Source organism: Phascolarctos cinereus, unplaced genomic scaffold, assembly GCF_003287225.1.
Source record: "Phascolarctos cinereus isolate Bilbo 61053 unplaced genomic scaffold, phaCin_HiC Scaffold_1;HRSCAF=81, whole genome shotgun sequence".
Lineage (NCBI taxonomy): Eukaryota > Metazoa > Chordata > Mammalia > Diprotodontia > Phascolarctidae > Phascolarctos > Phascolarctos cinereus.
In genome coordinates, this window is record NW_027555514.1 from 206,502,410 (window position 1) to 206,519,955 (window position 17,546).

Below are 17,546 nucleotides of genomic sequence, written 5' to 3' on the forward strand. Positions count from 1 at the left end.
AACAGTTTGGTTACTGAAAGAGGAAGAAAAAGAGAAAGGAAAAAATTACAACATCCACTTGTAAAAAAAAAACACAGCCTTGCTGATTTCATTTAAGGCCTGGAGACATGAAGATTGGTAGATTGTTGCATCCATGGGCTTGCTTCTGGGTACATGGCACGTCCTCCTCATTGTCCACTGAAGATCTGGGTTCATTCTCAACCTGTGGCTGTAGCATTTCATGGAGTTAGAATTCAGATGCAATCTATAGTGGATATGTACATTACTATCATTGTGGTCTGAGAGATTGAGACCCCTCAAAGACCAGAGTACAGGACAGGGTGGTCTGGAATGAATTCACAGACACAAGCATTCTTTGAGTCAAGTTGGCAAAGATTTATTGTTATGCTTTTCAGCGGGGAAAGATTCTTAAGCGACCTTTGAGAGACTGAGGATGGTGCTGGGGTTTATATGGAAAAGGAGCATGGGAAAGGGATGCCAAGGATACTAATTAGGTAATCTAAAGGTCTAGGTGTCTTGGGAGTTATGGATGGGAAAGTGCAGGGAGTATACTAGACAATGAGGGAGTTGTCAGAGGCATGGACCCTGGGGATCTGGTGGGAGGAAGAGTCCTTGGGCCAACCAGGGATCCCTCTCTCTCTGTCCTGATTAGAGAATGCTCTGCAACAGGAGAAAATTTTCTGACAGGACAGGAGCCTACTAAGAAGTTGGGAGGCTTTCAGAGGAATGATCTTAGGGCTGGGGCCTGAGCAGCCCATCACTTTCTCACCCAGCTTTGTGTAACTACACCAGGGAGAGAGATAAGTAAGTGTCTTGATGGGGCCCACTCATGAGTAATTGTTAAGCATAGTGTCCTTGAGCTGGGGGGATATTGCCAGGTATACTGTTTCTGAGACTAGGGAGAAGTTGGGGTCCAAACACAGGCACCCAAGCATCCCATCAGTATGATCCATTGAAGTTTTTTAGATTCCATTTTGTGATCTGGAGGCCATCTATTAATTCTGACTTGTGATGCAGTTTTAATTTGCTATGGAAACTTAATAGCTGGCATGCTTACCCTGCCCCTTGCCCCCTGCTCCCTATGCCTTGGCCTTCCCTAACTTTATATCCTGATTGAGTGACCATCTCCTGCCCCATTTCATCATTGTTTGTTATGGCAAAAGTCAAAACAGTGAGTGGGCTTTCATTTACCCTGTACATGGAGATAGTCCCACCATTACCACCACCATTTTTGGGAGGGGAACATACCTGAAGAACACTATAAAAACTCCTCTGAAATTCCTAATCAGTGGAGCTAGTCACATCCTGCCTTTTGCCAGCATGGCTGTCATCCACTCTGAACTGAAGTTCAGGAATCAGTTTTTCCAACTCACTGTGATCATCTAGTTCCCATTGGGGGGTGGGAGGACCCCCGCCCCAGAACATTTCTTGTCTCTTCCCTTCCCTATTTCTTCCTTTAAGTCTTGCTGCTTGTATTCTGGACTCTGGGCATTGTTTACATTTACTATTGACCTCTGGTAGTTCCAAGTGTCAAGGCACTGCTAGTAAAGCTTCCTGTATTGATAGTGGAGTTGTCTCCTGTTAGAATGAAATTGAAAAAGAAATGTAAGTGGTACCCTTATCACCTAAAGAAGCTCTTCAATTAGCTATTTCTTATATTTCAGGCTGCCTATATCTGCATTATATAATCTCAAGAGTGAGAAGAAACCTTAGAAGTCACTGGTCCATCCTTCACCTGAAGAGTAAAATCCAAACTACACTGTCCCCAACAAATAAACATCCAGCCTTTCTTTAACTGAACACTTACTTATGGCTTCTCAAGCACATTCCATTTTAAAATGATTCTGTTAAGAAGTGTTTCATTATACAGAGCCAAAATCTGCCTTTCTTTAACATCTGCCTATTGTTGCTAGTTCTATTGCCTGAGACAAAGCAAAACTAATTTAATCCCTCTCGGTGCTACAACATTTCAAATATCAAAAAACAATGATTATATCTTTTCTTTTTCATTTCCTTATTTTAAGTGTCATTATCCTGGTTAATCACTTTTGGAGGTGTATCAACTTATCAAATATCCTTCCTAAAATATTCCACCCAGATCTGGACACAAGACATTAGGTGTGGTCTGATAGGACTATGCCACCACTCCCTCATTCTAAACACAATATAGAATTTATCAAACTCTTCGAGAAGTTAACACAAATGCAGTGTATTGCAGGATCAAAAGGATACTCAATACCCAAGTCCAGTGTGGTAACATCACCCGGAAAGATCATTTGTCAGGTATACTCTACAGGGGATTCTTGTTCAAGTACATTTGGATAAGGTGACTGTTAAGGTCCCTTCTCATTGAGATTCTGTAATTTCTTTTTATGTTAAAGAGAACCTCCTAATTTACTTTTGTTTAGTAGCCAGGAGACCTGAGTTTTAGTCCTAGTCATGTGACCTCTTGCAAATCACTTAATACCTCTGGGACATAATTTCCTCATGTCTAAATTGACGCTATTCTTACATAACAATCAGGTAGGAAAAAAAAGAAAACATTTCAGCAAAATAGAAACATTAACAATAAAAGATATTGATATGTGACATTGTTTGAATCTAGCATTTATTTAGCAAAACATTTTGCAAATATCTCATTCCATAACTTTGAGAGGAAATTGGCAAATGCTACAAATCAGGGTTTGATTTGTTGTTTTGTTGATTGCCTAGATTTAAGAAAGTGATGGAGAAAATGCTAATAATACAGGTTAAACTTTAAAAGGTGTCAGCCATGCATTTTTTTCCCCCAGAGAACCATTAAACATTTTAAATTAAACATTTATCAGCACATCACCAGAGGTAGGTGCTATTATTATCTCCATTTTAAAAGATGAGGAAATTGAGATAGAGAGGGTAAAGTTACTTACCCAATGTCCCAGGGTAATTGCCTGAAGTAGGATTTGAACTAAATGTCAATATAAATTACAGTCATAAAAGTGCAGAAGTAAGGAGCCTGGAGTTTGAGAAGGAAAAAACCCCTGAAATCAGAAATGTTTGAGATTATCAGACTGGAATTTGAAATGTAGTACAGGAGATCATATTCAAACAGGAAAACTGTTCTTGACTCCAGTTGTAATCCTCATTTTGGGCTATCTGTTATTACTCCTTTCCTTTCTATCCCTACTACCTTAAAAAAATCATCTTTAGTTGCAGGAAAAGGTCAGAGGGTGAAGATGTTTTACTGGGTCGATTTTAGGAAAATGCTGCTAAATAAATGTACACATGACACACATTTCATCTGCATTAACATGTTCCACATTATTTTCATGAGTGTTGACAATCAATGAACAATAAACCATGCTCTGGTTTGCAGTATTTGTAAATTTCCAAAGGTGTAAATGCTCAAACGAAATATTTAACAATCAACTAGGTTGGGTATGAGCTCCGTGGCTTCTGCACATGCCTGGGACAATCAATTTTGTCAACAATGCCTTGCTGGGAAAAATCAAGGAGGAGCCAGGTTACTATTGTGTTAGGAGGAACAGGGAATGATATACCAAGGGCCTCAATAATGAAGATATTAGTATGGCACTTTCAAATTTGGACAGTGGACCTGGGCTGTGTATAGGTAACCTCTGCCTTTTCACCTTGTCTGGATCTTGAGAACACGTGCTTACATCTGGCCCAAACCTCAACCCCACAGCTCGCAACGACCACGCCCTCCTCTAGTCTCCACCTCTTCTGACTCTTCAGACGGGATCTGTGGGCCATGGGGAATATCGCGAGAATTTCATCCGTAGCCAAAAAGAAATTTCCGGTGGCTGTTGCTACACCTCCCGCGATATTTCCGGACGCTCGGGACCCCGAGTGGCTGAGGGCTTCCGTGTGTCATGGCTGTCGGCGTGTGCTGTACCATAAGGTAAAAGAGTGGTGAGGTTACAGACGCTGCGCGGAGGCCCGCTCTGGGGGTCTGGAGCGAGGGGCTCGGGCCCGGGCAGTGAGGCCGGCTCCCGGAGCGGTGGTTCCTTTCCAGCGCGCTCGAGAGTGGGAACCCGGTTCCCGAGCTCCCTCCCCCTCTTTTTGGGGGCGTTACTGGCCCTATACCTCTGCGCTGCCCCGGGCCCAGTGTCGCTCCTCTAAGGCTTGGGCGGGTGGGTCACGCACCCGGGGGCACGGGAGTGTAGAGTGGCTCCACTCGTCGGCTCCTCACTCCCTATTCCCGGAGAATCCTCGTTCAGGCCGGATGGCTTCTGTCACGCCCCCCATTGGCGTTTTCGCATGTCCTTTGAGGCTTGCGCCAAGCTTGCCGGCCCGGGTTGACAGGATTCATTCACCTTAGCTTTTCGGGGCGGGGTCCCACTTGGTGCACTTGTCAGATTCCGGGTTGGATGTTGTGGTTCTAGATTATATGCTATGAGACCTTGTAAGGAGCCGGGGGTTGGGGGGGGTAGGGGTGCGTGAGGCTCTTGTTGGAGAGAACAAAGTGAGCTCCGGACTAGGAGGTCTGTCAGTCAGTTTAACACTTATTGGCGCCTACTACGTGCCAGGCACTGGGCTAAGCTTTGGGAATACAAAGAAAGGCAAAGGACTGCCCCTGCCTTCAGGGATCTTACTATCCAATGGGGGAAGACCACCTACAAAAGGTGGCAGAAAATGGGGGGGAGGGAGGAGGTTTAAAAAAAAAAGAAGGTGGGGGAGGAGCTTATCCGACACTTCCCCTGTGAGATGCGGTATAGTTGTTGCTACTACAAGGTCCACGGTGTTAACCTGCAACATTTTGTAGACAATTTCAGAAGCTGGTGGCTAAATCTCACCCCTAACAACAACAACAACAACAAAACCTCACTTCCTAACTTAAGCTTTCACTGTTTTTTTAAAGGCGAATCAACCTAGTGCTTTTTGTAGGATCATTTTATGTATGTGGTGAAAACACACCCACAATATCTTAGCACATTTCATAGGTTCTCAAAGTTTTTGGTCTCAGGCCTTATTTACGCTTAACAATTATTGAGACACCCCCTTCCCCTTTCCAAGAACTTTTGCTTATGTGAGTTACAGCTATATCTTACCATATTAATAATAATAGTACATAATACTTTTAGGGTTTGCAAAGTGCTTTACAAATATTAACTGATTTTATGCACAGGACAACCCTGGGAGGTGTAGGTGCTATTATCCCCATTTGAGATGAGGAAATTGAGGCTGAGGCTAAATGCAGCCCAGCGTCATGCTGCCAGTAAGTGTCTGTGGCTGAATTTGAATCCAGATCTTTCTGACTCCAGTTTCAGCATTCTAGTCAGTGCTCCACTTGACAACCTCTTCTTAGTTATTATAAAAATAGTTTTACCTCAGCGATGTTAATTGTAACAATGAAATTAGCGAAATGTGTTATTTTTCACTTTCTGTAATTTATTATTTTTAAAAAATTAATAAGTTAATTTTTACTCCTATAATTTGGTCTTATTAAATTTAAATTTAAATTTACTTAAATTGAATAGTTATTTTACATAGCAAAAGTCATAATTGGCATTCAGTCAGGTTTATTGTGCACCTGAAAGTAGGTTATGTTTGTGAGTTATTTTGAGATGATCACAATTACTTGCAGAGTTTCTGGGCAACTTTGGCTTCAGTTTTGATTGAAGTGAGGGGTTGTCTCAATTGGTGGCTGGTACAAAGCATTGAAAAGATCAGTGTAGCTATTTTCCCATTGCAAGTAATTCTATTGTTAAAAGCTTTTTTCCTGTCATTCGGTTCTGGTCACCACATTTTTTAGGAAGGACATTGATAAACAATATGAATGAAACTAGTAGTATTGAACTTGGAATAGAAGAGGAATTATTTTGCTTGATCCCAAAGGTCAAGAAGAGAGAGCTAATGGGTGGAAATTTCAGGGGAAACTTCCTAACAATTAGTGCTATCCACAAGAAAGGAATGTAGTAGCTAGTTCCTATGGTGGTGGGTTCTGGTAGATGATACTGCTTCCACCACAGTGGACTTCCTTAAAGCCTTTCATTGGAGATCTGTAACCAGTGGTTGGGTGAGTTCTTATTTGGTATATTGTAGAGGAGATTTTTGTTGAAGTACAAATTGAATTTTATGGCTTCTGAAGTTTCACCCAGTGCTGAGTTCTGGGATTCTTTTGAACTTTTATTGTAAAAGTGCTTTGTTGTCTTTTCTAACTCTTTGTGACCCCATGGACATGCCAGGCTCTTCTGGCCTCCACTGTCTCCCAAAGTCTGTCCAAACTTATGTTCATTGCTGCCATGACACTAGCCATCTCATCCTCTGCTTATGATAGCACTTAGTAGAGTTTATTAATTGGGATACATCTGTTTCAGAGGATGAGGAATACCTGCAAATTATTCTCCCTTCATCTTAAATTTGGCAAAATGTCATGTGTCTTTGTTCTTGTTTTATTGAAATACAACAGTAAGGAATAGGGACCATGTTTTATGTAATTTTTTAAAAAATCTTTTTTAGTGACTAGCATTTTTGTACACATTGTGTTTTAAATAAGTGTTGTGATTTGGTGTTGTTAAAACAGCATAAATTAAAATCTAGCAAACCTAAACCTGGAAAAGGTTTTCAGAATTTTTGGTGGTTTAGAGCTGCACGTATTTCTTCCAGTTTTTTCATTTTAAAAATGAGGAAACTGAGGCCAGGGAAGTTAAGTAATGTACCCACATAAAGGTCAAACAGGTAATAAGATTCAGAGGTCCTCTGACTCTAAAACCAGTTTTCTTTGCACTGTTTTTTGCTGCTTCCAGAAGAGCAAGCTGTGATCAGTTTATGAAAACAGGGAAGAAATCTTCAGTATAACATGTGGATAAATTTCCTAAAAATAGAGCTGTCTAAAAATGGAATGGTCTGCTCAGTCAAGTGGTGAGTTCCATTGTTAATGTCAAGCTTAGGCTTGGTGACCATCTGCCAGTAATGTTATAGATCAGAGGTGTCAAACATGCAGCCCTGGCTTTGTGGCAACCACTTTACTCCCAAGTACTTTCTGAACCAGATAAAAATATAATTGGGAAATATTGAACAAAAGAAATAAAAATATGATAAAACATAAACAGTATTACTATATGGTTTTTCTGTCAATATGCAGCCTGCAAGAGTCTTTAAGTATGCTCTAGTGGCCACTGGTTCTGTTTGAATTTGACACCATTGCTGAATTTCAAGAACAAAGAACCATAGCTTAGGCAATTTATAGGGCAAAATCAATTAATTGTAAATAGAATCAATAAAAATGGTACAGAATCAATTTTAATCTTATTAGTAATTTGAAGCATTCTCCCATGTGATTGTTAGTAGTTAGCAATTTTTCTTTTGAGAACTCCTTGTTCATATCTCTTGACCACTTTTCCTGTATCTCCTCCCTTTCTTAGCCAAACTCCTGCACTTAATGCCTCCACTTCTCTTCTCACTTGCCCTTCAACCCTTTGCACTCCTGCTTCTGAGCTCATCTTCAATCACACCCGTTCTCTTTAAAGTTAGAAGTGATATCTCAATTGCCAAAAATCCAATGGGCTTTTTCTTAGTCCTAATCCTTCTCTACCTACCTGCTGCATTTTTCACTGTTGAGCTCTCTGAGAGCAGAGACTGTTTTTTTCCCTTTTATTGCTCCATTGCTGGGCATGTAGTAGTTGCTTGATCATCATCATCACTCTCCCGAACTGTAGATATTCCCTAAGTTTCTATGAAGAGTCCATAAACTTAAAAAAAAAGTTTTGATAATTATTTCAGTATGATTGGCTTACTTTATAATCCTGTATATTTTATTTTATGCATTTAAAATGTGATTCTTAGAAGGGGTCCATAGTCTTTACCAGACTTCAAAAGGTGGATTCCAACCCTTCATGAATTGGCCACATCGTCATTGAATATTACTCTCCATCCTATACTTTCCGATCCAGTTAAACTGGCCTACCCTTTTACTGACGCATGAAACTCCTCTCATTGTATCTCTGCCTTTCCAGATCCCTGCAATGTAGTCCATCCATACTTCCATCCACTCAGTGTTTCTGTCTTCTTTAATATGCAACTCAGGCATCTTCTGTATGAATTCTTTCCTAATAGCCCCATTCCCCTCAACTACCAGTGCCTTTTCTTCTAAATTCCCTTGTACTTAACTGCTTTGTATATATTTATATTTATTAATTTACTATTTATGCTATATTAGTATTTTTATATGTACTTATCTCCTTTGAACTTGCCTTCCTCATTAGAATATAACGTTATTGTGATCAGGGATAAATGCTTGTTTATTGATTGTTTGGATTGTCTATTGGGGAGTTGTCCCAGAGGTCCTGGTGCAGTTTTAAGCTCTTAAACCTTAAAGACTTTGGGGTGCATCTTGTATATTTCTCTGTCTTAGATTCTAAACCCTTATTATAAATATTTGGTATAAAGATTTTTTCTGTATCACTCTTTTTTTTTTTAGATCTTAGGTGTATTGACTTTTGTTTGTGTAACAAAAGGCTTTTCAGTTTTGTGTCATCAAAATGATCTTTTGCCTTTTGTAACTGACTCTCATTTGTTTGGTTAAGAATTCCTACCCAGAGCTGTGGAAGGTATAAGATCTGCTTCTCTCCTAATTTTTAAATATTATGATCTTTAATATTCATGTCCCATTTGCCTTTTGAACTGATTATGAAATGTCTTGTAAGATACTGGTTTGTCTAATTTCTGCTGAACTACTTTCTTTTTTTTTCCAGGTCCTCTTATTTTATGATGTCTTCCATTCTTTTTTTGGTTAAGAGTTCTCTCACTATCTGTAGTTATCAACCTTATTTCCATTCTCTGGTTTATTTGTTAGGCTGTGACCTTTTTTGTTTAGGTCACTTATCCTTTAGGAACTTATTGTTGCATGTAGTATGTAGTATGTGGTATAAGACACTGATCAGAATGAGAATAGAATATACCTTTTTCTCAGTGACACATGGAGCCTATACAAAAATTGACAATGTGTTAGGGGGAAAAATACCTCACAACCAAATGCAGAAAAGCAGAAATAATTTAATATTTCTGCATTTAAGCATCCTTTTCAGATCATGATGAAATAAAAATTACATTGAATAAAGGACCATGAAAACATAGAGTAAAAATTACTTGGAAACTAATCCTAAAGAATGAATGGGTCAAAGAATAAATCATGGAAACCATTAATAATTTCATAAAAGACTATGACAATGAGATAAAATGCCAAAATTTATGGGATGCATCCAAAGCAGTACTTACAGGAAATTTTGTTTCTAATTGAGGGGTTGCCCTTCAACTGAGGGATAGATGAACAAGTAGCATATGGTTCTGGTGGAATACTATCGTACTTCGAGAAATGATGAGCAGGATGCTTTCAAAAAGACTGGAAAGACATAGATGAACTCATGCAAACGGAAGTGAGCAGAACTAGGAGAAAATTGTACAAAGTAACAGCATTTTAAGGATGATCGGTTGTAAATGACTTAGCTCTTCTCAGCAGTACAAAGATCTAAGACAATTCTGAAGGACTTAGTTATTAGTATCAGTCTTTATATCTAAATTATGAGCCCATTTTGACTATATTTTAGTATATGGTATAAGATTTTGATCTATGCCTAGTTTCTGCCATACTCTTTTCCAGTTTTCCCAGCAGTTTTTGTCAAATAGTGAGTTCTTAAAGAATAGCATTTTTCACCTTTTCCCTCCACAAGAGAGCATGCAATCTGATATAGGCTCTACTTACATATTCATATTAAAGAAATTTACACATTAATCATGATGTAAAGAAGAATTAGAACTAATGGAGGAACCATGAGAAAGAAGAAATAAAACAAAACAATAAAAGAAAAGGAGAGCAAATACTATGCTTCCGTCTGCAATCAGATTTCTAAGTTTTTTTTACTTCAGCTGAAGCATAATAAATTTTGCTCCAGTCCCTTACCTTGAATCTGTGTGTACCTTTTCTGCTTCAAGTGTGTTTCTTGTAAACAACATTTAGTAGGATTCAGGTTTTTAATCCACCCTGCTATCTGCTTCCATTTTATGGGTGAGTTCATCCTATTCACATTCATAGTTATGATTACTTTCTATTTCCTTCCATCCTGTTTTTCCCTGTTTATTCTTTTCTCCCTTTTCCTTTTTGCACTGTCCCTCCTCAGAAGTGTTTTGATTCTGACCACCACCTACTCATCTCTCCCTTCTGTCAGTCCCTCTCTCTTCTCTTATCACCCTTCTCTTCTACTTTTTAAGTAGTTGTTTTCCTCAGTGAATTTTTATACATCTTTTTCTATTTTTGGAGCATCCTTTACCAAGCTGTTGACTCTTTATTCATGAATCTTTTGTATCACTTTCATTTCTTTTCCCAATTTTTCCTCTACTTCTGTTGTTATTTTAAAAATCCCTTTTGAGCCTTATACCAGTTAACATTTTTCTTTGAGGCTTTGCATTTAGTTGTTTTGACATTGTCTGTATTTTGATCTTCCCTTTAACTATATTAACTCTTTGTGGTCAGATTCTTTTTTGTTGTTTGCTCATTATTCCAGCTTATTTCTTGACTTTTAACTTTTTTTTAAAGTTGGGCTCTGTTCCTGAGCTGGAAAGGGCACTGTCCCAAGTTTCAGGTTTTCTTGCCACTGTTTTCAGAACTAATTCTGGGGTCTGTAAGTTTTCAGTTCTTCAAAAGTGGCATGATCTAAAGAGAGTTGTGATCAGTGCTCTCTTCTCCCCTGGTACTTTGACCAGGGTCTCTACTCCCCACTGACTGAAAGCTCTGGTGTGCTGCTGCTCCTTCTCACTCTGAGCCTGTTATCCGGATCCACATATAGGCAATCCAACAGAGTCCTGCACTCAGTGAGAGTACGTTGTTCCCAGTCTGTGGGCTGAGAGCTCAGGAGGTCACAGACCCAAGTCAGTCCTCCCCAAGGCCTGTGGAGCGCCATCTGTGCTAGAGGATGCCACTCCATTCTCACTCCAGTGAGACAGACTTTTCCTATCTAATTTCCAAGTTGTCTTCAGCTAGAAAAATTGTTTTGCTCTGCACTTTCTTGGTTCTGGTGGTCCTGAATTCATTTTGAGATATTATTTCTAAGTTGTTTAGCAGGTAGTTTGGGGAGAGCTGAGGCAAGTAAGTCCTCCACCATCCTGGTTCCACCTGTGCCCATTTTTCTTCTTTTTAAAAATTACATTAAAATTTTAAAGACATTTGAGATGCCAGCACAGTTCTAATTTTAGAATTTTAGGCTTTTTTTGGATTATTTTCCATTTTGTCTTTCTCCTTTTTAGTTTTTCTTCTGTTTTTATTATTTTTTAAAATTTTTTTATTTTTAAAATTGCATACTCAATTCATCAATTCTTTTTCTTTTTTAAAAAATGTTTTAGAGATAAAATTTTTCTTCTGAAGACTGCTTTAGCTGCACCCCCAAAACTTGGTACGTTTCTTATTATTTTGTACAGAATTAGTTTCTATAATTTTATCCTTTGATACTTAACTGGTTTCCATTTAGGTCTGTATCTTTTTGCTTTCCTGTATTGCTATTTTTATTGCATTGTCATCTGTAATATATTTAATATAGCTTATTTTTTACATTAAAATTTTTTTCTCTTGTGCCTTAGAATGTAGATGTGTTTTTATTATGGTACCTTGTGTTTCTGATGTGTGTATTTTTAGCACCTCATCACAAGATGCTAATTATTCAGCTCATTGTTTTCTTTTTATTTATATTTTTGTTAGATTTATCTAGCTCAGGAAATAATAATAATTAATATTTCTATAGCACTTACTATGTGCCAGGCAATGTGCTAAGCACTTTACAATTATTGTTTCATTTGATCCTCACAGCAATCCTGAGAGATCATTACTATTATTATCCCTATTTGCAGATGATGGTGAGGCAAACAAGTTAAGTGACTTGCTCAGAGTCACACAGGTAGTATGCGTCTGAGGCCACGTTTGGACTCAGATTTGTTGTTGTTGTTTTTTTGACTATTGGTCCAGCCTATCCACATTACCACCTACCTGCCTAAAGAAGAAAAAAAGAACAACAAAAAAACAATTAAGTATTATATGAATATTTTATTGTAATTTGGTTAGCTTTTAAAAATGAATTTAGATGCTATTACATTTTATGTATTTTTGTTTTGTAAGAGGCCAACTACTTCTCAACCACCAATTTTTTCAGGAAGCATTCTTTTCTTTTTATTCTTCTTTTCTCCGGTCCCACCAATCTCACAGCAGTTTGCTTGTGCCTCCTTCTCTTATGTTGTTGTGAAAGTATTATTTTTTTACTGTGTTTTGTTATGACTCCCAACTAGGCTGTATAATGGTATTGTGTAATTTCTAAATCTTTTTCTCTTGCAGTACTTAAAATGCTGCCCCATACCTAGATTTATTCAATGTCTATTAAGTATGGGGCAGTATTTGAATTGTCAATTTTTGTAAGCTATGAAAGGTCATGGTTATATCTTAAATATTGGTTTTTAACATGAATCCATTATAGTTGGTGTAATGGGTGTGTGTGTGTGTGTGTGTGTGTGTGTGTGTAAATCAGCTTTTTAAAGTGTTATCATTTTACATGCTGTGCAGCATTAAGAATTTTGGCAGGAAAATGTATTGAAGATAGAACATGACTATTTGTTACCTTTTTTTAAAATTAATTTTTTATTACAGACTTAAATATTTAAACCTAAATACAGAATAAAAAAAAATTTAAAAGCCTTGTCACATGCACAATGGAATGTAAGAGGATTCAAAATATACAGCAATAAATTTCCATTTCAAGAAAGCTTGTATAATAAATACTACATATTATGTTGAGAGCTGTCCATCTTTTCTTCCTTGTAAGTTTTCTTTTATTCTATGCCGTATAGTTTTTATTTATTCTTTTTTTCCCCCTTCTCTCTCCTTCCTTTCCCCCCAATTAGGCATGGATATATTTGGATATAGATATATACACACATACATATATGCACATACATACATATAGAGTTATATACTTTCCTAAGAAATACCCAAGGAATTCTGCTCCTGATCTTTATTTTGTTTGTGCATATCTTATTTCCTATCCCTCCTGACTCCTCTACTTTGCTTCGTCACACTACCTTGCCCACTTATTACTTAACTTATCCCCAACAAGAATCCCTTCCTTATTCTCCCATTCCCATTAATCCAAACACCCTTTAACCTATTCCCTCACCCTCCTTTCTAAAGATCCCTCTCATCCTCTTTCCCCCTTCCTATCCCCTTGGAATTTTATATCTTTCTGAATTTAGAAGATTTTTGTGCTCTTCTAGATTATACATGTATTGTTCCTTTCTTAACCCATTCCTGATGAAAGCACATTTCCAGAACTACCAGTCCTCCTCCCCCATCTAATTCCGCTGTGTCAGTTCTTCCTCTAGTACCTCATTTGTATAAGATAAATTACTCTTTTTAACTGTTCCTAAACAGTTTCACTTTTTAAAATCATAACGTACTCAGGTCTATCCCAAACTTTCATAAGAAAGTAGTTTGAAAGAACTATCCAATTACTAATAACAGTCTTAGACGTAGGTTTTTCATCTTACATGCATAAAAAGTAAACTGTCTTTCCTTATTGAGTCCCTTGTAATTAGTGTTTGGTATGTACCTTCTATTTCTCTTGGCTCTTATATGTCAAATCTTCTATTAAGTTTAGGGTTTTTATTTTAAATAAAATCCTTATAGTTTGACAAATTCATTAAATGTCCTTTTTTTCCCTTTTCTTTCTTTTTTTTTACTCAGGGTTGTGCTTAACTTTGCTGGGTATATTTTCAGCCGGAAGCCCAGTTCTTTTGCTCTTCAATATATAGTGTTCCAAGACCTTCAGATCTTTTAGGGTTGCCACTGCTAGGTCTTGTGTGATTCTAATTGTGGCAGTGCCATATTTAAATTGTTTTTTTCTTGTTGCTTGTAATACTTTATCCTTGAGCTGGAGGATTTGGAATTTGACTGTGATATTCCTGTGGGTTTTCCTCGTAGGATCTCTTTCAGGTGGTGATTCGTGGGTTGTTTTCTATTTCTGCTTTCCTCTTTTGTTCTAATGCTTCAGGACAATTTTCTTTATTTCTTGTATACTTGTATCAAGATTCTTTCTTTGATCATAGCTTTCAGCTAGTCCAGTCATTCTTACGTTTTCTCTTCTTGATCTGTTGATGTTTCACGTTCCGTTCTGTTTTTTCTTTCTTTGTATTTTGTTTTATTATTTCTTGGATGTTTTATAACTTCACTAGCTTCCCCATGCCCAATTCTGATTTTCAAGGAGTTATTTTCTTCCTTAAGAGCCTGGATCTCATTTTCTAATTGGTTCACTTTCTTTTCATAATCTTCTTGTTTTTCTTGAATTTTTTTAAAAGTATTTTCTCAATCTCTCATTTAATTTTTAAAGCCTTTTTATAGTTCTTTTATGAATTCTTTTTGGGCAGGGATTCTTTGGGGTAGACGGTTTTTTTTCTTCAGCATCCTCCACTGAAGACGAATCCCGCTCTTCTCTATTCTCATAGATAGTTTGATTCTTTCTCCTTTGCCTATTAATTTTTTTATTTGTAGTACCTTAGTTTTTGTAATTACCTCTAGCCCTAGGGTAAGGGGGAATGATGCCTCTGGCCTCAGATCCTTCTTCAGTTCTTCCCTCTGGCCTGGAACTGAAACCAAGCCCTCTAGCCTGCTGTAAGTTCCCACTGCCAGTGGCATCCCCACCCTACTGCTTCTGCACTGACTAGGGGCATGCTGGTTCCTTCTGTCCCCCACTCAGTCAGCAGCATAGCTGGGTCTGACTTTCTGACTCAGATGCCCAAATCCCCTCACTGTCCCTGGGGGTAAAAGTTCCTGTGGCTGGGCTGAGGCAACCTCCCAACCCAACTAACCTCAGAGCTTGCAGCTTAAGTGGAATTAAACTGGAAGTGTTAGTTCTTTACAGGGACCAAACCTCATCCTGGGATTTTTCTTCAGATCTTCTCCAGTTGTTCCAGGAGGACCACTGTTCCGCCCCTACTCTTATTTATTTTCACTGTGGTATGTTTGCCCTGTGAGAGATGATCTCTCAGAAGTGAAGCCTCCTCAAAGGGTCAATAGTTCTTGTAAATAGTTCTTATATTGTTTTCAAAACCCTCTCCTGCTCAGACCCTGTTTTTAAAGCATGTAGCAGAAAGAATAGCCCTACCCCCAACCTGAACTTCTTGCCCTTGCAAAACTTCCCCACTTTTCTTGTCTCTCGGCAAACTTGTGTAACTGCCATGAATAGATTGTGCCCCCTGAAAGCCCAGCCAATGGGATAAGGGGAAGGGGGTTAGGGAGGAGGAGCTCAAGTTAGGGTATAAATAAAGCTTCCTTTCTGTGACCGATTGTACTCTCCTGGCCAGCAATGGTGACCAGGGGCAGTACCCTTTCTCATGAGAAAGCAATAAACTCCTTTCTGCTTTCCTGGTATCTAAGTCTTTGTTTTAATTTTAAGTGAGTGGTCTCTGTTCTACACAGCCCTGAGGTGCTATTTTATCTCATTTGTGGGAGAAATCTGAAGAGCTTGGAATTTTCTGACCTACTCCATCTTCCTAGAATCTTCTCCCTACTTGTTACTTTTTAATAAAATTAGACTTTTAAAAATTAGGTATTATATAATTAGAAATTATAATTCTATAGTTATAATCTTGTATTTTTACATATATTAAAGCTTTCCAAAGAGTTTTTGTAGAAAAGGTCTGTTGTACTTTAAAAATTTGATTTTTGTCCTTCTGGTTTTCAACTTCAGATATTGTAGCAGTCCTTAATTAAGAAGCAGCATCCCACAGTTTATGTTTATTTCTAGAGTTATAGCACCAGAAGAAGTGTAATGGAAAAGAAGATGTATTTTTGATTCAAATCTGTCACCTTAAGTAACACTGGGCCATTTGTAAAATGAGGTGGAGTAGATAATTTCTAAGGTTTCTTCTGCTACCTCTGAATATTTTACATGTGTGTGTGTGTATGTGTATGTCCATAAATGTAATATAGGATTATGCTATATGAGTAGAGACTTTAATATTTGTTGGGATTTTAAAAATATATATTTAGAACCCTCACTAACTCTGTGTATGTATGTATATATATATATGTGTGTGTGTGTGTGTTTCTGTATGTGTAGAGTGGCTATATGAAGGAAGAAGTGGAAGATTCTGCTGAAGATGAGGCGACTGAGTCGAAAGAAAACCTTAAATTTGGTTAAAGAATTGGATGCCTTTCCAAAGGTTCCTGTAAGCTATGTAGAGACTTCAGCAATTGGGGGTACAGGTGGGTTTCATTGAAAATTTAAACTCTTAATGTTGTATAAACGTGTAGCTTATTAATAGAAACCTTGTAACCCTTTTCTAGTTTCTAATCAATGGTATAGAAATGCAGTATTTTGAAAAGATAGACTAATTAAGATATGTTTTGTTTGACTGGAGTATCCTTGACAATAATCTGACACTACAAAAGAATAGGTTTTTATAGTCACGATTTTAATGTATAACATACAGAAGTTACGGATTTTTTCAAAAAATTCAGATGTTTGAGATTTAGATTGGCTCTACCAGCTATCATTTAAAAATTATGTCTTTCGCTTCAAATATAACACATACTAAGTTAGAACAATGCCCAGACACTATTCTCTTTTTGCATTTTGAGTATATAATATGACACTCAATAGGGTACTGTTTAATCATTTGCAAGATCAAGGGAATGTGGAAATGTTCCAAATTTAGTAATACCCCATACTTTGAAAAGCAAAGAAACAAGAAAAAAGGCTTCAAGTTAACTGCCTGGACTATCCAGAGATTTTAGTGAAAAGCAATAGGGCATGTTATTAGCTGGCAAATGGCAATTCCTTGTAATCACTAGAAGTTGACATTAGTCAGACTGGATTATCAGAATAGCTTCCTCATTGTTTCCTTACTTCTAGGTTATCCCACTCTTTCTCACCCTTTGTTTTCATGTTATTCACCTATTTAGATACCTTCAGTGACTCTTTGTTGCCTACAAAATAGAGTTTATGACCCTTTAGTGCTTTAGTGGTGTTAAAGGCTATCCACAATTTGTCCTCAGTCACTGAGGACAAATCACTGTAAAATTGCCATTCTGGCCATTCTAATATTTTTCCTATCAAATATACACTTTTGTTGAGATTTTGCCCAAATCCCCATTGCCTGAAATTCCTTCAGTAATTCTTTTCAGCTTTCTTTTATTAATCGACTTAAGTCTTATTAAACCAATTCTGCCTGTTGCATCTCATATCGATATCTATGAACTCAGTATTTATCTGCTGTCTTGCCTTTTTGGTATTTAATTATACACTGCCATTGACATATCCTGCCTTTTTGGTATTTGACATCACTTGTGCCATCTTTTATTGCTATTTAATTCTTCTATTACTTAGATTTTTTTATGTGTTTATGCTTTGTTTCTCTCTGAATGAGAGAGTTCAAATACTACCACTCACAATTTACAAATCAGAAAACTGAGGCTCAGGGTGGTTACATTTAAGGGTAATACCTAAACATAAGAATTATGTAGTAACAGTAGATGGCACAAGTGATATAAATGGCAGTATGTGATTAAATAC

General features: G+C 37.5%; 1 protein-coding gene across 3 annotated transcripts in view; it reads left to right on the forward strand.

The window, feature by feature from the left end:
• Positions 1-3,793: 3,793 nt before the first annotated feature.
• Positions 3,794-17,546, forward strand: part of ERGIC2 (ERGIC and golgi 2) — a 69,041-nt gene continuing 55,288 nt past the window's right edge. Inside the window, exons 1-3 of one of the 3 annotated variants that reach the window (XM_020975813.2) lie at positions 3,812-3,901; positions 6,750-6,864; positions 16,092-16,237. In XM_020975813.2, the coding sequence (XP_020831472.1) occupies positions 16,132-16,237 (106 nt within the window). In that variant the 5' untranslated portion in view covers positions 3,812-3,901; positions 6,750-6,864; positions 16,092-16,131. Of the gene's footprint in view, positions 3,902-6,749; positions 6,865-16,091; positions 16,238-17,546 lie in introns of all 3 variants that reach the window. The other 2 variants (XM_020975812.2, XM_020975815.2) reach the window with 2 other exon arrangements.